The sequence below is a fragment of the Otolemur garnettii genome, unplaced genomic scaffold (assembly GCF_000181295.1).
Source record: "Otolemur garnettii isolate 467f Iridium unplaced genomic scaffold, OtoGar3 scaffold00105, whole genome shotgun sequence".
Taxonomy (NCBI): domain Eukaryota; kingdom Metazoa; phylum Chordata; class Mammalia; order Primates; family Galagidae; genus Otolemur; species Otolemur garnettii.
In genome coordinates, this window is record NW_003852500.1 from 7,320,180 (window position 1) to 7,341,406 (window position 21,227).

At 49.8% G+C, this 21,227-nt stretch overlaps 1 protein-coding gene across 2 annotated transcripts in view; it reads left to right on the forward strand.

The window, feature by feature from the left end:
* TMEM72 (transmembrane protein 72) overlaps positions 1–15,931 on the forward strand; it is a 24,087-nt gene extending 8,156 nt beyond the window's left edge. Inside the window, exons 2-5 of one of the 2 annotated variants that reach the window (XM_003796604.1) lie at positions 9,008–9,074; positions 12,479–12,550; positions 14,080–14,219; positions 15,434–15,931. In XM_003796604.1, the coding sequence (XP_003796652.1) occupies positions 9,008–9,074; positions 12,479–12,550; positions 14,080–14,219; positions 15,434–15,912 (758 nt within the window). In that variant the 3' untranslated portion in view covers positions 15,913–15,931. The remainder of the gene's footprint in view (positions 1–9,007; positions 9,075–12,478; positions 12,551–14,079; positions 14,220–15,433) is intronic. The other variant, XM_023517213.1, reaches the window with a different exon arrangement.
* Positions 15,932–21,227: the final 5,296 nt, after the last annotated feature.

Here is a 21,227-nt window from a genome sequence, read left to right on the forward strand (position 1 = left end):
GGATCACAGACCTAAATGTAAAACTTAATACTACAAAACTTCTAAACAATAAGACAAGAACTCAGGTATGGGGTAGATGAAGATTTCTTAAACACATTAACAAAAGTTCAATCCATAAAAGAATTCATAAGCTGGACATCATCGAACTTTAAAATTTCTCTTTAGAATATAATGTTAAGACAATAAAAAGACAGCCAGCAAAAGAGATATGATGACAAATGAGCGCATGAAAATGTGTTTCACATCATTAGTCATTAGAGAAATGCAAATCAAAACCACCTGGAGATAATATTGCATACATATTAAATGGTTACAATTTTAAAAGTCAACATACCACGTGTTGAACTATTAGCAAGAATATGAAACTCTCATGCTATGAGATTGTAAAAATAGAATAATCACTTTGGAAACAGTTTGGCAGTTTCTTAAAAAGTTCAACATCCACCTGCCATACACTCCTGGGAGAGAAAACACATGTCCATACAAACTTTGCAAATGAATGTCATAGCAGCTTAATTTGTAAAATCCAAAAACTAGAAACAATCCAAGTGCCCATGGAAAGGTGAGTTATAAACAAACTGCATACAATGTAGTACTATTCAGCAATAGAAAGGCATGAAATATTGTTATACGCTATAACACAGGGTGAGTCTGGAAACAATTGTGCTGGGTAAAATAGCCAAAAAATTAAGTACATACTATATTATTCCATTTATTTAAACTGCTGGAAAATACAAATTATATCTGTAGTGACAAGAAGCAGATTAGCACCCAGGGGTAGGCACAGGTTGGGAAGGTAAAATTACAATGATGAGGTACAAAGAAATTTGAGGGATGATGGAGATGTTTATTTTCTTGATTGTAGAGATCAGAGGCCCTCAAACTTTTTAAACAGGGGGCCAGTTCACTGTCCCTCAGACCGTTGGAGGGTTGAACTGTGGGCCCCAGGACAAGTCAGCTGCTAAGCAAGACAGGCAGTGGCGGCAAAAACACCCAGCAGGCCGGATAAATGCCCAAGGTAGGCCGCATGTGGCCCATGGGCCATAGTTTGAGGACACCTGGTAGAGATGGTTTCATGAGCATAGACACATGTCAATGCTTATCAAATTGCACTTTCAATATATGTAGTTAGTTACATGTCAATTATCCCTCACAAATCTCTCTTGAAGTGGGTTAACTGTGCTAAAATAATACTGTGAAACAACTGCAAAACACTAGTGGCTTACAGCAATAATCTCTTAGAGTCACACATGCAGGTGAGTAGGCTAGGCAGTTCCGCTAGCATTTTCTGGGTGTGTTCCTCCAAGTGGGGATCTGGTGGCTGTTGGCTTGGCTAGGCTGGCCTTGGCTGGGATGATAAGGGAGACTCTGCCCCTGTGTCTCTCCTGCCCAGGCGTAAGCTCACGGAGGAGGCAGAGGCACCAGAGGGCAGACCAGTTCTTGAGTCCAGTTCATGGCTAAGCTTGAGTCCAGTGACATTCCTGAGCCCAGATTCAGGAGGTGAGAAACAGACTTTTCCCTAAGTCAAGGGGCTGTGAAGTCACATAATGAAAGGACTGGATACCCAGGAGAGAGAAGGTTTGGGGGTGTCATTGCTATCTACCACAGGGACTTCTACAGGGTCAAAAAATAAATAAATAAGACCTCTTGGCTGTTCTGCTTTAGTCTACGGCTCATGTTTACAAAACCTAGTAGAGATGGGTGGACTCTTTTACCTTTGAGTAATTTTCCCCAAACAAGCTTATGAGAGCATTAGAGTGTGGTGAGTGCCACACTCTATTGAATGTCCAGAAATTTCTATCATGAAATCTTTTCTAACACTATCGCTGAACCCTGGCTTATATGTGTCAGTTGAACTGATCTCAACAAGCAGGTAAAACTCCGTGCCATGCTTAGTAGTACCTGCCACCACTTCTGAGTTAAGAGGATTGTGGCTACTACCTTATCATTGCAGTGAATTTGCATCAACTAGTTCCAACTAGCTAGAGGTGGTACGAATCTAGCTCTTCACCTCTGCAAGCAGCTGTGAGCACTTCTGAGCCATCCTCAGGTATTGACATCAGCTCACAGCGTCTTTACCTGAGGTATCTGAGATGTTCTTGGAGATCCCGAAACCAGTGGGCAAATAAAATGAGGAGAAGCAACAAATACCACACAGTGCACTGGGAGGCTGCCTTCAGCAAACTCCAACTCAACCCCTGCAGCCAGAACAGACAAGCAACAGTCGACCATGAGGCCACCGTGAGGCAAAAGCAGCACCAGCCTGAGGCCAGAGGGTATCCCCTCATCAGGCAGCACCGCAAACAGCCACAGCCTCAGGAACACGCTGGCCTGAGCCTCTCTGGGTCCCTAGCAGGGTTGCAGAGCGTATTACACAAGCGATGTTGAGACAGGTGGGAGGAAGGGTCACCTGCATCACAGCTAGACCTTGAGAAGTGACCGAGACAGAAAAATCAATGAACAGCATCAGTGCAAAGGGAAGAGCTCTTTGACCACAATAACAATGTGTGTTAATGGAAGCAGAGGATGAGAATAAACCCTCTCCTTCCCCTCGAGAATACTGACGGGAACAGTCTGCCTCTTAGAACAGGTCTACTAGCCATCGGCTATGTTTGCACAACACTCAATCATTTACTGAGACTGGACAGACTGAACACCACCGTTATGCATGTTTTTATTATCCTTGTTTTCCAGAAGATGATGCAGACCCGAGTTTAGGCTTTCCTGAGGACCCAGGACTCAGCTTTTCTGTTGCAAACCTCATGTTCTTTCTGCTACAACGCAGCCCTGCCCTAGCTTTCACCCACCCTCCCTGGGAGAGCAGAGTTTCATGCCTTGCCCATGGCCTCTTGGCCCAGGATCCCAGCTAAGCCTTGACTAGAACAAATTGCTCAGGAAGGCAATTCAGAAGCAAGCCTTGCCCTCTGGAAAAAGAAAGTGCTTATATTGAGGCTGGACCCAGCTCAGATAGGAGGGACAGAGACTGGAAGGGAAGAGACCCCAGGCTGAGAGAGGACAGGCTTGCCTGTGAATGGCTCCATCCAGGTGCAATGCAGGGAGTGGGACAGAGGTGTGGGCGGGCTGTACTGGGGTGGGAGGGTCAGCATGAGGTGCTTCTGTTGGGCAAGGCCAAAGGTGGCTGGGGAGACTGAAGTGCAGATGACAAAAAAGGACAGAAGGACTCAATGGTCTGATGACAACATGCAGGAGCACTGGGCAGCACCCCAGCATCCTCTGTCTGCAGTGGACGGACAGCATGGCAGGATAGAGGTAGTTCTGGGGGCAATCCTTTGTTGTAATGGGGCTCGAATTGTGGGGGCAGCAGGCAATGTCCCATCATTCGTCTTCACTACAGAAGGTCAGCTCCTCTGTCTGGGGGCCCAGCTCAAGGGAAACACCCCAGGGTCATTTCCTAGAATGAGTAGCTGATGCCTGCTGGCCAGTTTCAGGCTTGACTAGAGCCCTGTGAAGCCAGAGTTTCAGACAGACCAGCCAGGCTGCCCCGTGAGAAGCCAGAAGGCCAGCATGCAGGCCTAATTTCATAAGTAGCTACAAGTCCTCAAACCCTGGGCCACCTAAGTGTCTGAGGTACCAGGACCACAGCTACTCATTCTCAGGGCCAGGAAAGGGCCTACCCCACCCCTGTAAGGCCCCGGAACTGAGTGTCACCTCAAACTTTGACCATCACCTTAATTTTACAAATAGGAACCTATTAATTTTATATTGAGCATCTCCCTAATTTTACATTGAGCACCTCTTTATTTTAAGGCACATACCCCTTGCCTACCCCAGGTCCCACCCAGACTCCTAGGAGCCTGCGCCTCTAATGCTGTGCAGACACTGGGCCTGGGGACAGGTGATGCAGGCCTAGGAGCCTGGGTGTTAGCTTCCTGACAACCAAGCTAAGAACTGAGAGAGGAGACCAGAGACCCATGTGGTCTTGGAGGAATGCTCACTCCTGAAGAGTCAGAATAAGGCTCAGGTCTCGTGGCTGCTCTCACTCGCGTGGCTGAGGTGGCTTATCTGGTGCTTTGGCTCTGACTGTTTCCTAAGTTCATCCATTTCTGGGACCTTGCCCAGCCCTGGAAGCTACAAGAGACACACCAGAGTCAAGGTTTCCCTCCTTTCCTGTGCATGGAGGCACAATTCCAGACTGTACCATCTCCCCAGCTTCACTCCGCCTTCCTCCTCCTTGAAGCCCTCCGTGGTTCCCATGCAGAATAGAGACACCCTCGTCCTGTTCCCAGAGCACTAGGGCTGTTTCCACCCTCAACATCCTCCATTTGTGGGGATAGACTTCCCAGGCTTCAGCGAGTATTTACTTTGCAAGCATGTGCCTTCCTGAGGCCTCACACAGAGGACACACTGGGAATGAGGGTCTGTGACTGCAGGAGACCACTGGAATGAACTGCCCTGGCAGGGGAGATTCCAGCCATGGCTGCTCCTGACTGTAAAAGAATGCTCTGCCCAGAATGAGGGCTCCTTGCCAGGTGCCTAGGGTGAAGGACAGGTGGACTGTCTCCACTCTAACCCACAGCTTGCAGCAGTAAAGAGGTGGCCTCCTGCCTTTGGGCTGATGTAGATATTACACAGCTGGTTGGAGAGAGGGCACAGGGATGACATCGCTCCACATGGCCACTTCTGTGCCCATGGAGGCCCTAAGGAAATGTCCTCCCCACATGCATCGTTCTCACCCCAGTCCTCCCCCAACCCCTGCCTGGGGCCTCAGGACTACTGGGAATTGAACCCACATCCTAGCTTCTCATGGCCCTTGACTGCTTGTGTACCACCAGCAAGATGCTCCATCCCCAGGAGACTTGTTTGCATGTTCCCATGAGTTATAGGGTTGACGGTTCCCACCTCAGGGCATGTGCAGATTAAATTGCAGGCAGAGGGCCTACTATGGTGCATGGCATGTGGTGGCACCTTGTTAAAAAGCAGCAGGGTTGGCACAGCCAGGGAGCTTCCAAACCAGATGCCTCTGGCTACCTGTGACCAGCCCACACCTCTGCCCTCCACTGCCCAGAAAAAGCCAAAAATCCAACAGGCAATGATGGGGCATGCCCTGTGCTTTTTTACTTGGGAAGCCTCATTTTCTGGGCCCCCGGTCAGAGACCATGTTGCCTCCTCCCAGGCCCCTGCGCCAAGTGCCCTGCTGTGAGACAGGAGGACAGGGCCACCTGAGCCACACTGTCAGGAGCCGTAGCCAGAGCTTCAAGCCAAGGCCAACAAAAAGACTAGCAGGTGCCAGTGAGCCAGGAGAGGGGAGGCCAGGAGCACCCAGAACTGGGCTCTGTCCCTTAGCCACTGCCAAGTGTTGCCAAAGTCTCTGAACCCCTCCACCTGGGGTCAGGGAGCTTCCTGAAATAGCAGTCTGAACATGGCTGTCTGCTGCTTCAGAACACCCAACGCCCCCCTTCCCCCAGCCCACAATCACCTCAAGCCACACACACTGCCCACCTCACTGTGCCCCTGCTCCAGAGACAGGCTCTTGCCTCCATGACTTGCTGCTATGGGAGTCCTCTTCCTGAAATGCCTGGACACTTGCACATGTCCATTTTCTGCCTACCTTGCTGGTCTAGCTGGGTTTAATCATTTTTGTGTCTTCTTTCCCAATAGGCCCAGGAAGGGCCCCTTGTTTATCTGACCCCAGAGCTCTTAGGCGAGGACCCCTCCCCTGCCTGTACAGCGTGGCTTGCTGTCCTCACTGTGGGCACTTTGTTCAGTTCAAATGCATCTCCCCTGCTGGACCAAGCACACCCAAATCTGACCTAATGCCTAACTGCAGCCCACCTTGGGCCTGACCCCAAATCACCCCAACAAGACACCACAGAAGAGCAGATGGCCTCATCATAGGAAGAGCTGCCAGGAGCATACCAAGGAGTGTGTGTGTGCAGCTCCCAGCAGACACAGCCTGAGCCTGAGACCACAGACAAACCGTGTGGGTGACAGGAAGGACATCATGCCTCCAGGAATATGAACCCTGGAACTGAAGGGTCAATCAAAAGGAGGCAGCCCCAAGGCCGGGTGTGGTGGCTCACACCTGTAATCCCAGCACTCTGGGAAGCCAAGGCTTGGAGATTGCTTGAGCCCAGGAGTTCAAGACCAGCCTGAGCCAGAGCAAGATCCTGTGTCTAAAAATAGCTAGGTGCTGTAGTCCCAGCTACTTGGGAGGCTAAGACAAGAGGATCACTTGAGCCCAACAGTTGGAGCTATGAGGCCACAACACTCCTACCAAGGATGACAAAGTGAAACTCTGTCTCAATAAATAAGTAAATAAATAAAGGAGGTGGCCCCTTGGCCCAGGTGTCAAAGAGCCTTATATCCTCCCATAGGAACCCCAGTGGATCTCCTGAAGCTGTACCTGGGCTGAGGATGTGTACTCCTCACTCCCTACACTCTCCTCCTCCATCCAAAGGGCACCCTCTGTCCCCAGGCAGAGAATCTGCTCAGCTGGGGTTGGGAGCAAGCTTTGTAGAGAGTGACCCCACTCCCCTTGTGCACAGTGGCTGGCTGGAAGCTGGGAAGCTGGCAGGGCAGAGGTCAGGCAGGGGTAGTGGTTGGAGGGACTGAGGAGCCACACTTTTGCACTGGCTACCTGACATCTATCGGGCAAAAAGCTGTGTGTTCCAGCCTTGTTACTATCTCTAATCAGAGCAATGACTCTGAGATATAACTTATTCTGCCCTTTCTATAGATGAGAAAACCCAACTTGGATGGGTTAAGTACTCTCCAGTTTACTCAGGAAATAACACGCAGAACTGGAATTCCAACTCACCTCTTGGTTCCCTATTGCAGTTACCTTGATTTTTTAATACAAACCAATGCTGCCTCTGCAGTGGTCTTCCAGTGACCCCCTGACTGCTGATCCCTCATCTCAGTCTAAAATGTACAAAACCGAAGGCATCAAAATAGCTCTCCATATCCCAAATGGCTGTGAATCAGGCGAAGGCGTTCAGTTCCCAAAACTCTTCTCTGCCATCTGCTGGTCATTTATCACAGAACCTCTCCGACTACCCCACCTTCCCTGGAAGTGCACAGCCCTGAGCATCAGCCCTGAGCCCAAGATCCTTCCCCAGGCTGAGGCAGGCTGGACCCTTGTACCAAAAAACTAATGAGTGATTCATTGAGCACCCGTGATGTGCTTGCCATCAATTAGTTCACTGAGTCCTCATAACATCTACCTGCAGGAGGTATATTGGTGAAAACGAAGCTTAGCTATTAACCGGCAAATGTGAGATCTGAGCTAGGCATCCGTGGTTTGTTCCTTGGTTGGTTGGACTTATATGCTCTGTGCCTCAGTTTCCTAATGTAAAATGGGAGTAACAATAGTACCTTAGCATGAGATTGCTACAATGATTAAAGACGTTAATAAATCCTAAGTGCTGAGAACAGAACAGAATACATAGTGAAAACAAAATAAATGGCCATTTGCCAGCACTACAGACACACAACACACACACAGTCATACACCTCACAATCACACACATAAATTCCCACATTTGCAAATAGGCACACTCACATGCCCACTCACACACACATACACACATCTGCACACCCACACTGGCAGACAGTGGGTGCCAGCAAACTGTACTTCCAGGAGCCAAGAGTCTCAGCCTGGTCTCTGGGTCCTCACTTTTAGCTTGTGCCCTACACAAGGTTGTGAGTGAGATACACAAGGTCACTGAATCTCATTCTCCTTCTCTGTAAAGTGGAGAGGACAGGACTTCCTGTGCTACGGGGTTGCTATGAGGAGCAGGCTGTATGTGTGAGCATCATGTGTAAGCTCTACAGTGTCCTGCAAGGCTGGTCTCCACTTGGGCTGACCCAGCATGGCCAGCCCTCACCCAAGGCAAGCCAGCATGCCAGAGCACCCGAGCCTCCCTCCACCTCTCAGGAAACAGAACCACCTCCCTCCCGGCCTAGATCGGAGCACACTGCTCCCTTTTCCCCAAGTATTCCCACCGTCTCCTGGAATGAGGAGGAGAGATGCTGGTGGCTTCACTGAGGCAGCATTTCAGCAGTGGAGTTCCCTTCAGCTTGGAGCACCCAGGAAAGCAGCCCTCTTGAGCAGCAGCAACAAAGCCATGACCTCACACAGGCTGCCAAGGCTGACAGCCCAGCCAGCGATCTTGGGCTGTCTGGGAGGGAGTCAGGGTGAAGCCACACTCCAGCACACAGCAGGGTGAGTCATCAGAGCCAGAGAGAGAAATGCAGGGTGCCCAGGGGTGTGACCAGTCAAGGGCAGAAAGGGGCCATCAGTGGGCTGATGCACTGCCCATGGGATGCTTCCATCCCTACTGGACAGGGCCCCAGCTGTGCTGCTGGAGGGAACCCCTGGGAGGAAAGCACCCAGAGCCAGAAATTCTGGAGAGGCAAGTCTGAGACTAAATTCACCCTGAGCAAATGGAATGTTGATACTAACTGCCAAGAAAGGGCAGGAGGGGAGCCCAGGAGGAGCAGCATCTCCGGCTTGAGTGAAACCCCAGGGGTTAATCAGCACTTGGTCCAAAGCAGGGAGCCTGGAGTGCCAGATGCAGCAGCAAGGGAAGCAGAAGCCACGACCTGGGCGAGGGGACTGGCCAGGGCAGGGCTCCCTGTGGCCGAGCACTGTAGCCAGACACACAGCACACAGTGGCTTGGACCACCACACGGGGAGGATCACAGACATGGAACTGAGGGGCTAGTGACATGTTAGTGTGGGCAGCCCCTAGGGGCACTAAGGGTGGATGCATGGCCAGTGGCAGAGGAGGCAGCACCTATGCTCTGGGGAGGGGGGATCAGAAGCCCTCTGGGGCTCTGCCTGGGGTTTCCAGGGACAAATCCAAGAGATTTCCAGCTCTCTTGCACCTTCCCAGCCACAGCTACCTATGGCATGAGGAGAAGAATCCATCCTGGTTCTGAGTCCTCAGGGAGAAGGCTCACTCCATAGCCCAGGATCCTTCAGCAGGACAGTGCTATGGTGTGGAGCACCAGGCCCACTGTGCCATCTCCTCTTGGTCTTTAGTGTTGATCGGCGTGGGAACTGAGACCTTCCTCCAGGGGCAATTCAAAAGCCTGGCTTTCTATCTGCTGTGAGTATGTGTGCGTGGGCCCCTCCCTTCCTGTAAGTTCTGCTCCAACTCACCCTCCATCTGTCCACTTAGTCTAACCCAGAGCAGCCCCCTCCCAATTATTCCATCCTATCCTGGAAATGGAAAATATCAAAGAGGCTTCTAGGATAGCTCCTGATTTGGGCAAACCATCCCATAAGCCAATCAATTATCCTTAAATTCATCCATACATACACCCACCCACCTATCCATTAACTCAACCACTCACTAATTCATACACACACACACACACACACACACACCCATTCACCTACCCATCCAATCATCCATTCATCCATCCATCTATCCATTAACTCAAACACTCACTCACCTACCCACCCATCCATCCATTCACCCACCCATGCCTTCACCCACCTATCCAATCATCCATCCACCTATCCATCCATACATCTCTTCAATCATTTCCTTATTTGGCAAACATCAACCAAGCTCTTGTTTTCGAAAGAGGGGAATTGGGTCGAGGGAATACATACTTAAGCTTCTATACATGCCAAACACAGTTAAATGTCTCATTTACACTTTGTTATTTAACTCACACCACCATGGGAGAAGTGCACATTGGCCTAGTATATGGGAGAGGAAATTACAGACAGCTGACAGGGAGGCTGCTGTCCACCCACATCACTGGAGCAGCAGGGCCAAATTGCACCCAAGCCCCTTTCATTCCCCAGGCGCTGTCCTTTCTTCACCACTACCTCAGTCTGCAAACACATTCTGGAGGAAAAGAGATCACCTAGCAATGGACTGAGAGGATGAGGAGGGACACAGCGTCCCTGCAGCCCCAACCTGAGGGGCTACCAGTAGTTTCTTCCAAGAAGCCTGTGTGTTTCAGCCCCCCAGGTGCTGACAGGCTTACTGAGCTGAGAAGTTGTGGGTAACAGTTGGTGATAGTTGGTCCAGGTCTGTCCCAGAGCTGTTCCCCGGCTCTCCCTCCTCAGCCTCCACCTCCACCCTTGTCACAGTGGCTGGCCTGTGGCTACCTGTCCATCCCACCCTTCCCCTTTCTGCTCGCGTAAGGCAGGCTCTTTTCTAGGCTTGGTGGCTCCCAGCCTTGGGCTTCCCTCCCAAGCCTATTCCCAACCTAGACACACAGAGCTTTGCAACAACTCCCAGCAGCTCCCACCACCTCCAGTCCACACCATGCCATCAGAGTCACTGCCTTATTTCTCACCATCATTTGCACCTGGGGGCTTCTCACACTTTCACAAACACACCTTGCCCATTCCACTGAGCACCCAAGTACCTCCCATCCAAATTAGCATTCTCGAAGCTGAATGCTCCCTTCCCACCATTCCACCCTGGGAAGCTGCCCAGAGCTTGGAGCCCCTGCTGGCTGGAAGTGACTTCACTTTGCTCTGAATGCCCTCTGTGTCTTATTGACTCTGTCCCTGGCCACAGAAGCAGGCAGGCCTTCATCCTCTGTAGTATGGGCCTAAATTTCAGGTCAGGTCCATGGCAGGTGAATGCAAACTGCTTTACCCATCTGGTCACTGGGTGGTCCAGTCCAGCCTCAGGTCCTCTTCCCCTCACTTTGAACTAGTTTCTGTTTTCTGCCTATGCCCTTCTCTCTAACCACGGCAGGACCAGCACCCGTGGCCTGCCCCATCTGTCCCTATCAGCCATTCACTAGCACCGGACAGGAAGTCTAAATGGGTCACTTTATTTCTCATGGTTTAATTTTTCCCTCTGTCCCTGGGTATAGAAAAAGGCAATGCTGATTATTGCACAAAGCATGTGCTTTTGTGTGTATCTTAGACACACAGGTTCTATACTCTACATGCTGGGTCGTAATCTTACCCCTGCTACTAATCAGCTGTGTCACCATAGGCAAGAAGTTTAACTTCTCTGTGCCTCAGTTTTCTCATCTATAAACTGAGGGTAATTATAGTACTTGTAATAAAATTTTTGCAAGGACTAAAGAAGTTGATATTTGTAAAGCCATTACAATGGTGCTTGACCCACAGTGATCAGTTTATAAATGTCAGTTATTATTATTATAAAACTGAAGGACAAGCACTAGGCAGACTCTGGGAGGCATAGAGAGTCAGAGAAAGTTCAGATCAAGTCCTAAATGGTCACAAAGAGGGAGAGAGAGACGATAACTAGGATTTATATAATTTCTACGCCAATTCTGGTCCTAAAGCCTTGACAAATATCAACTCACTTAATTCTTATAATAATTTTACTACTGAAGCACTGTAACTACCTTCAGTTTACAGACGAGGCAACTAAGGCATGGAGTGGCCTAGCTTTGTACCTGTGGTCACATAGCTGATTAGTAGCCATGGCAACATGGTGTCTCTGAGCCACCTTCCCATACAGCAGCAGCTACTCTCACTCATTCACTGCCATGTACATTTATGGAGCACTGAACAGTAAGCCCAACCCAGGCGGGGCCTGGGATACACGGAGGGAATGCACAGATGGGTAACCCTGGTCATATCATGGAGAAGCAACAGGTCACAGACAGACTTGAGAGGGAAGAGGGAGGCCCTTCAAAGTGGAGTAGCTTGTGCAAAAGCCCTGTGGCACCTGATAGTTTCTCATGTAGGGAGAGAAATATGAAGGTTTCTGAATGGCTTTAAAACACGTACTGAGAAATTTCACTGTATTAGCCATGGAGACTCTCCACAAACATACCTATAAGCCTCATTTCCAAAGGTTCTGATATGCAAACTCTAGGGGTAACCCAGGAACCTATTTTACATATTCCCCAGCAAATTCTAACTGGAGAGTTCCTGGACCACGATGGAAGCATTCTGGGTCAGGAGGAGCATGATGGAATTCAAGGGTCAGAGGAGCCCTCGGCAGTCAGGTGTGACAAAGTGAAGGAGCAGGAGACAGGCCAGGGTCAGGGAGACCCAGGGGAGTGGTGCAGGGGTCTGGCAGCAGGGCTGAACCCAGGTGATGCCAGAAGGCCAGAGAGAATAGCCATGGTTCCAAAGGAAATTAAGAGGTACAATCAGCAGTCCTAGTGACTATTTGAATGATGGGAAAAGAGGTGAAAGGAAGAGCGAGGAACAGATCCAGCATAAAGGCAGTGTGTGTTGGGCCTGTGACCAGCAGATAGAAAGACGTGCCTGTCAGTGTCCACACAGGGGGCCAGGGTGCAGCCCATCCCCTTGCTGCCTGCAACTTCCTCCTCACCGGTCTCTGAGCCCCAGATCTCACCTCCTCCACCACGTGGCCTGGCCCAGGACCATCCCTAGTGAGGGAGATCTGAGGGACACTTTTAGATCAAAATAGCCCAATCAGTCTGCAGGCCACAGATGCTCAGGAGGCCCAGGTGTTGCGAGAAGACAACCCTTGAGATAGTGAAGGGAGGGTCAGAAGCGCCAGCCTCCCTCACCTGTCTCCACCTATAGGTTCACAGGAGCCGCCGTCTCTGTATGCGAAGGGGCGTACTTTGTGGCTCAGCTGCTGGCCATCTGCTTCCAGTAAGTAGCCTCCAGAGAGGCCCCTCCAGCACTGCCACCCCACTCCCAGATACCCCAGATGCCTCTGCCCAAGAGGCCATGACTGGGGGATGTCCTGCTCTTATAGTTACCATGACAGGTTCCCCTCCACTGTACAGCAAGCCCCAGCCTAGAGGTGGACTCAGGCCCATGTGGCTCAGTCACCTGTCCCCTGTTTCTAGCCAAGGGAGTTGGCTGAGCCACTCACCCAGGGTCTGCTCCTGCCCAGAATCCCCCGGGAAAGGCCAGCAATCCTTGTCGTCAGTTCCTAGAAATGACCAGTCTCTGGGCACCTGTGTCCACACTTCCCGCCATGGAGTGAGGACCCTGTACAAGGCCCAGCTTAGAGTGAGCCAAGTGGGGTTTGGGAACTGACTCTGCCTCTTACTATAACCAGGGACAAGTCAGGGGCCACACTCCCATTTGCGGGGAGGAGTGCAGACTTTAGGATCCGGTGGCCATGTGGCCATGGAGTCCCCTCTGCTGTCCAGCCGATGGTCAGTATGTGAAAGCTGTCATGAGTGGCAGAGAGAGAGCTTGGCCTTAAATCCAGCTGTCCAAGCAGCTTGCAAGGCCACTGGCTGCCTCTCAGGCTCGCCAGCCCTAAGATAATAACCTTTCTGGGGGCTTCCCCTTTCTGCTAACTTTCACTGCCAAGGGGTCCTTGAAACTTCCCTGGGGGTGGGGCTAAGGCAAGGGAGGAAAGGACTCTGAATGTGAAGGGGAATTTTACACACGCAGGATGCCAACACACAGGATGACCACCATGGGGCAGGAGTGAGCTATAGCAGCCCAGGCCTTTGCATGTGGGAGGAATCTATCCCTGTCCACAGCCTCTGCTCTAGGCCAGTTCAGAGGATGAAAAATATGAATCTAAAGGCAGGCATCTTCCTCCTTTGAAATCTGGAGGCAGTGCCACTGAAGAAACTTTCTCAACATCAGACACCTACCAAGGCCATGTGTGTTCCCTGTGTATAGTGAGGGAAAAAGCCCTTCTGAACCAATGCTGTCCCAATGCCTAGGCAAGGCTCAGGGAGCAGGTCACTGTTAGATTCCAGCCTGTTCACCTACCTGGCCAGGCCCCTTAGTGCAGTGCACTACCTGCATAACTGTCCAGGTGGGTGGCTCCCACACACCTTCCCTACTTCTCTGTGGACTTCCCAGTGGGCCCTGGGCCTTCCTCTCTCCTCCTCACAGCCCCTTGTAGCATACTGAGAGCATTTGCCTCCCACTCTCCTTGACCAGATAAACAGGGCTAGCAGTCTTTCAGAAAAATTGTGGACCCTCTAGAGGGACTCAGAGGAACTGACAAACCACGGAACCTATAGTAAGGGCCCCAGGGGCCCTCCAGGACTCTAACCACTGCAAGGTGTTCAGCCAGGGGGCTTTGCAGAGAACAACCACAACAGGGCTAGGGCCCTGCCCTTCCCCTCCCCTGCCCCCACCAGCCTCCCATGTGGCTGGAGCTCTCCTAGGCTGTGTCCTGCTAACCCTGGACTTCCATCCCACAGGTGTGAGCCGGGGTCCCTGGCAGACAGAGCAAGGGAGAAGGCCCACTGGCTGGGCTGCTTCCAGAAGTTCCTGGCCTACATGCTACTGTCCGTGGCCTGCTTCCTCCACCCTGTCCTGGTCTGGCACGTGACCATCCCAGGTAGGAACGTGGGGCAGGGTGGGGGCAGGGTAGTCAGGCATGTGCCCCCCACAGCTGGTGGGCTCTGAGTCCTGCTCTCCCCAGTGCCTACCCATTCAAGGCCCCAACTTCTGAGCCAGGTTTGGTGGGCACCCCATGGTGCCCCCAAAGACTTCCCAACATCGTCTCCAGTTTCCACTCTACCTGGTGCACCTACTAGTCAGCCCAGTTTGGGCTGCAGAAACCAGGATTCACTGCTCCCACCCTTTTGTTTTTGTCCATGATCTTTTCTGCTATTTCCTATCTATTAAACTTGTGACCCTCATCATGAACCCATCTAAAACACAGAGAAGCTGACGCTCCAGGGAGACTATGCTGAAAAGCAGAGCTGCCATCCTTCCTGCCATATTTTTCCCTGTGCCTGTCTTAGCCTCTCTAGGCAGACTCCTGAAAAGACTCAGCACTGACCAGACCAGAACAAGGCACAGCCCCTCGCTGCTCAGACAGGGAAACCCACACAGGAGGCTCTGGCTCTGGGAGGCACCCACAGTCACTTTTCCACTTGCAGGGAAAAGCTCCCAGGAAAAGCTCTGGGCAGGGCTGAGCTCCCAGCAGACTGAGAGCAGAGCTCAGGACTGGGAGGCACTGTCCATGAGGGAACCCCGAGGGAGACCAACATAAAGCCAGCCCGACCCAAAGAGATTTGCATTTTCTTCTGAGTTACTGGGTGACGGTTGGGAAGGCTGAAATAAAAGGGGATCTCCCTGCCAATTTCTGGGAATGAAAGGAAGCCCAGTTTAGCAGTCAGGACCCAATATCCAAAATAGCGTCCAGGCCGCTGAAGGCAGGACGGGTCTAGTCCAAAGTTCTGTCCTGGGGTAAAGACTAAGCCTGGGGATGGGGATCCAGGTGGGCTGTAGCAGGGCCACTGTCGACAAAATGGCCTTGGGCTGAGGGAACAGAGAGGGCCATTGAGGACCAGATGGAGTCCTGCCTTGATTTCCAAACTGGGCCCAGCTGCTCGGCTCCACAGCACTGGCCCTACTTGCATCCTTCTGCTGGGGTCCAGCCTCCCCCTTGAGTCATTATGGAATGCAAGGACATGCAAAGTGTAAGGACTGGAGCCACAGAGGCCTGAACATGACCACACAGCCCTGGGATGCGAGGACCATAGGCCCACACAGCCTCTTGTTTTCTGCACACGTCCAGCACTCTGACCTCCCCCTCTCTTCCAGGCTCCATGCTCATCGTCACTGGCCTGGCCTACTTCCTGCTAAGCAAGCGGAAGAAGAGGAAAGCTGCCCCCGAGGTGCTGGGCCCCCCGGAGCAGTACACAGACCCCTCCGGCAGCGCCACGAGTACCACAGGCTCTGGGGACACTGAGCAAACCTACACCTTTCACGGGGCCCTCAAGGAGGGGCCCAGCTCCCTCTTCATCCACATGAAGAGCATCCTGAAGGGGGCCAAGAAGCCCAGCCCCCTGCAGGCCCCAGAAGCCCTGATGGAGCTGAGTCTAGAGCCAGCTGACTCCCTGGCCAGGAAGAAGCAGGTGCACTTTGAAGACAACGTGGTCCGAATCATCCCATCCCTCACAGAAGGCCTGGACGAGGGGGACAGTGAGCCAGAGGAGACCATGTCCGACACAGCCCCCATCATCCCTCGCACCCAGGCCCCACTTCACCTGTCTTCTTTCATGACCACTGACCTATTCTGAGCTGCTCCCTCCGGCCTGGGAATTCTCACTGCAGAGACCAGTGATCCTGCCTGGAGTTTCCTGATGTCCTCGGGCCCTCCAGGGAGCTCAGGGTCTTCAGAGGTCAGCTCCTTACAGGGTGACCAGACATCCTTGAGGTACCTGGCCTCTGGGGCCACTGGAAGGTGTAATAGCCCCAGGGTTGGCAGACACCCCGAGGGAGGCACAAAAAAGGCACGCACCAATGGGAAGAGCCCCGCTCCTCCCTCCTGAGCCACCTGTGGGGAATCCCTGTTTTTCCCAAAGAGAACATCACTCCCACTTCACACAGGCTGCAGGTCCCACTGCTTCCGCCCCAAAAGGGACAGAGCCTCTGGGCTTCCCTTACTTCTGCTTTGGGGTTCAGCACTCAGCAAGGACCCTATGGTCCACCCATCTCTGATGCCACAACACAGCTCTGAAGGCCCAGAGATGCATCAGCTATTTCAGCACCTCAAAGGCTAGACATGGCCACGGTCCTGATATTGTTCACAGAGGGGATGGGAGGCTGCAAACCCTCAGGGAGGGAGCTGCCCGGCCGTGGGCCACATTCTCTGCGTGCTCTGGGGCTGGGGCTGACCAGCGGGAGTTACAGGGCTGCTCAGGGCAACAATGCCGCTTCTGTGCTCACTACCAGAGAGCCAGGCCAGACGAGCACAGATCTGGGGTGGCGGGGTCCCTGCATCCCCACCACATGGGCCTGTCCAAGATTCCAAGTTGATGATGCAAAGTGACATACCGAAAGCCTGTGACAATCTTCGGCCATAAATGCCAGAACACCGGAAGCAGTGAGTGCCCACTGTGTGCAGGACCAGAGGCAGTGACTCAAAGGGTCACAAACCACAGAGCAGTGGCCCCGGCATGCTTAGGTGCCTGCCGAAGAATAGGTGTAAATATATGTTTGTTCAAAGTGGGAGGGAAGAAGCACTAGGCAGAGGAAAGGGCTGCAGGCAAGTTCTCTGCTGTGGGGCTGCAGAAGCGACAATTAACCAGAAGGAACAAAGAAATAGGAATCAGATCTTCTCTGTGAAAGGATTTGCAATATAGTTTCTGCTTTTAAAAAAGTGACCTTTGGTCTGTGAGACTGTCACTGGGAAGAGCAGATGCTATTCCATGTAGGCAGCTGCAGGGGATGGGCAATCAGAAGGAAGGGTCCTGCCGCTCCCCAGGCCGAGGGAGCAAGCCGATGCCAGGGCTCCAGGGAAGGAGCTCAGACCATACTCTTTCTTCACACTTTAGAGGAGAGAGTTGTGTCTGTTCTCAGACACTCTTCGACCTCCTTCACAAGTTATTTTTCAAAGGCATGGAAATAATGGCCAGCCAGAAGTTGGTATCAGTCTGGGACCTAAATCCAGCAGGTGTTCTCAGCAAGCAGAGCTTTGCCTGCAAGAACCCAGAGCTTCTCTCAAAGCAAATGATGACAAATGGCTACCAAGTTCATTCCTGTAAGCCCTCAAAGGTGAGAGCTGTAGAGCTGTTCTGTAGCTGCCACTGAGGCAGGACCTCAGGATATGACAGTCCACAGTCAGAGAAGAGTGAACAATGGGAACAGGTGGGCAGGGACCATGTCCCATTTCTGACAGGCTGGGAGCCAGGAGAAGGGGAATGTGATGGCCACTGATACCCACACGGCACTAATGCGACCAGCCTCAGGGAGCTGGATGTTCCTGAGCTTCAGAGCAGCTCCATCCTCGGAACCCCAAGCCAGCAGAGCTGGATGGCCAGGCCACAAGAGGCAAACCTGAGAGTGTGGTGTCAGAGCTGTCAGATCCTGTTTAATAAACACTCCGTACAGCTACGTGCTAGAGTGTTATTTGTGGAAGGATGTATCTCAGAGGTGAGGGTGCTTTGGGAGTTCTTCTGATAAACTGCAGATGATTCTGACACATCTGGGCTTCCTGGTGACATCACCAGTTAAGGGAGAGTCTGCTGGTGCGCAGCATCAGAGGACAATGATGATCTTACCCAGGTTGGAAAAGTAAACCTCTCAAACACTCTTCCTGCTATCAAAAATAAAAAAGGCTGGAATGAGATCATTAAATAGACCTGAACCTTCACCATCAGAGGGCCACACAGGGAAGTAGCACCACCTTATAAGCAGATAAGCACATGTCTGCAACTACACCCTTATCCATAGTATCCCAGCACAGCAGATGGAATCCTCATCCTTGCAGAAAAACCAAGACCACAAGGGCTGACCCTGTCACAGCCCACCTCACTCAGCAGAAAGCAGAGCAGACATGCTGCAGACACAGGAGGGAGCATCTGGGCATAGGTGGAGCACCAGGCTGTTCACTCTGCCACAGGCATGATGCTGGTGAACCTTGGCTAAGCCCCTTCACACCTCTGGTTCAGGATCCCCTATCACGTGGGAATTACGGCAATGATGCCACAAGATAAGGGGAAAGTGGTTTTCAGATGACAAATCACAAGTTATTACAAGTGCACCTCATCCCTATTACTGCAGATGCCTGGCCACGAGGAAACGCCACCTGAGTTGTGTTAGGGCAAGGTCAGGCTGGTCCAAGAGTTCCTTTCTCGACCTGAGCCTGGCGGATCCATCCCCCAACCTAGACGAAAACCATAATGGACCCTACAGTCACAAGAAGCCACACCCTGGGAGTCATACAGTGTATCCTCTCCCTCTGTCCCATCAGCTCTAAGTTGGTTTTCTATATTTAGTTTTCTTATATATCTTTATTGTAATATAATTCCTATGAGGTCAGATAGCCCGAAAAAGTGCCACCTATCCCACTGCTGAATATCACTATGGTCACCTTTGAAGTGCTCCCCTTGGGGAGCTGTACACGGACATCAGTGCCTAGTCCACCCTTCAAAGCAATTTTGGAACTCTTTTTCTGAAACAGCAATCAGAGCTGTCCTCATATAAGGTCTGACAATTAAGTTCATGCATTCATCCTAGAAGAAGTGGTACATAGCTCATTGCTGACCATCACTATGGTCGCCGGATGGCCAAGGGGAGGAAGGAGTCCTTGGAAGGTGATCATAGTAACATTCACCAATGAGGGATGCAGCACTTCATCCAGGGTGAGTTCGCAAACTTAATTACCAGAACTTGCATACCATAAAATGCACCAATTCAAAGCATACGGCTAAATTGTTTTTAGTATATTCATAATCTAATTTCATCACAATCTAAGTTCACATTTTCATTACCTCAAAAAAGAAACTCAGCCCAGTACCCAAGACCAGTCATGCCCCACCTCCCATCCCCTTCCCTAAGCAACCACCAACCTACTTTCTGTCTTGGTATATATGTTCCTATTCTAGGCATTTCATACAAATGGGATCATATAAATGGGGTCTCTTGTGACTTTGTTCATTTAGCATGCTATGAAGTTCATCCATGTTGTAGCATACATCTTTATTTCATTTCTTTCCGGGCTGAGTAATCTCCCTTTGTATGGAAATGCTACCTTGTGTTTATCCATTCATCCATTGATGACTTTGGAGGTGTTTCCACTTCATGCCTATAATGAATAATGCTGCTGCAAACATTGTGTACACACTTTTGCATTAACGCATGTCCTCATTTCTCTTGAGTGTACGCCTAGGGGTGGAAATTCTGGGTCATGTGGCAACTCTGTGTTTTACTTCTCGAGGAACTTCCAAGCTGTTTTCCAAAGGAACTTCACTATTTTACATTCCCATCAGTTTCTTCATTTCCTTGCCAACACTTACTATTGTCAATCTTTTTTATTATCTTCATTTACCCATTGTGGTTTTCATTTATTTCTCAACTGACTGGTTGAGCATTTTTTGCATAATTATTGGCCTTTGAATATCTTATGTGATAAGTGTCTATTCAAATACTTTGCCTGTTTTTTAATTGTGTTATTTGTCTTTGTTGTTTTGAGTTGTAAGAGTTGTTAATATATTCTGAGTACTAGACCCTTATAAGATACATGTTTCGCAAATATTTTTTTCCATTCTGTGAGTTCATTTTCTTGATAGTATCCTTTAAAGCCTAAAAAATTTAATTTTGGTAAATCTGATTTTACTTTTTTTTTCTTTTGTTGCTTGTTCTTCTGTGGTTGAAGCTAAGAAATCATTGCACGGCCAAAGGTCATGAAGATTCATTCTTATACATTTTTAAGCATTTTGTAATTTTAGCTTTTACACTTAGATCCATGATTAATTTTGAGATAATCTGTATGTGTACTGTAAGGTGGACTCTAACTTAATTATTTTACACATGGACATCCAGTTGTTACAGCATTTGTCCAACCACTAGACATTTCATTTGTTAAATCAAATTGTCTTGACATCTTTGCCAAAAGTTAACAAGCCATAAATGCATTTATTTTTAAACTTGCAACTCTTGTTCCATTGATTTGTTTATCCTTATGCCATTGCCACACTGTTTTGAATACTGTAGCTTTGTAGTAAGTTTTGAAACCAGGAAGTCTAAGCCCTAGCCTCAAATTTGTTCTTCTTTTTAAAGATAATTTTGGCTATCCAGGGTCCTTTGCACATCCATTATGAATTTTAGGATCATTTTGTCAATATCTGGGGGAAAAAATAAGCTGAGATATTAATAGGGATTTATTTGCTTTGACTGTAAGTAATTTAGAGGAGTATTTCATCTTAATAATATTGAGTCTTTCTGGTCTGGGAATATGGGATGTCTTTCCATTTATTTAGATCTTCTTGAATTTCTTTCAACAATGTTTTGTAATTTCCAGTGGTGCAAGTCTCAAACTTCTTTTATTGAAATTATTCTTAAGTGTTTTATTCTTTTGCACATCTTCAAAAATGGAATTGTTTTCTTAATTTCAATTCCAGATGCCAGTATGCAGAAATATGATAATTTTTTCTGTATCTCATACTTTGTAAACTTGCTGAGCTAATTTATTAGTACAGTAATTTTTAATAAATACTTTAACATGATCTACATATACTATCATGTCATCTGCAAATATGAAGAGTTTTACTTCTTTCTGTCCAACCGGAAACTTTTTATCTTTTTTTTTCCTTCTCACGTCTGGCTAAAGCCTCCAGTACAATATTAAAAAAGTGCCAAGAGCAGTCATCCTTGTCTTGTTCCTGATCAGTCCTTCACCATTTAGTATTATTTTAGTGATGGAGTTTTTGTAGATGTCCTTTATGGGTTGAGGAAGTTTCCTTCTTTTTTAGTTTTTTTTTTAATTTTTTTTAAGCCTACAGCAGGAAGTTTCCTTCTAATTCCAGTTTGTTGAATGTTTTTATCATGAAACAGTATTGGATTTTGTCAACTGATTTTTCTGCAGCTATTGAGATGATCATGCACTTTTTGT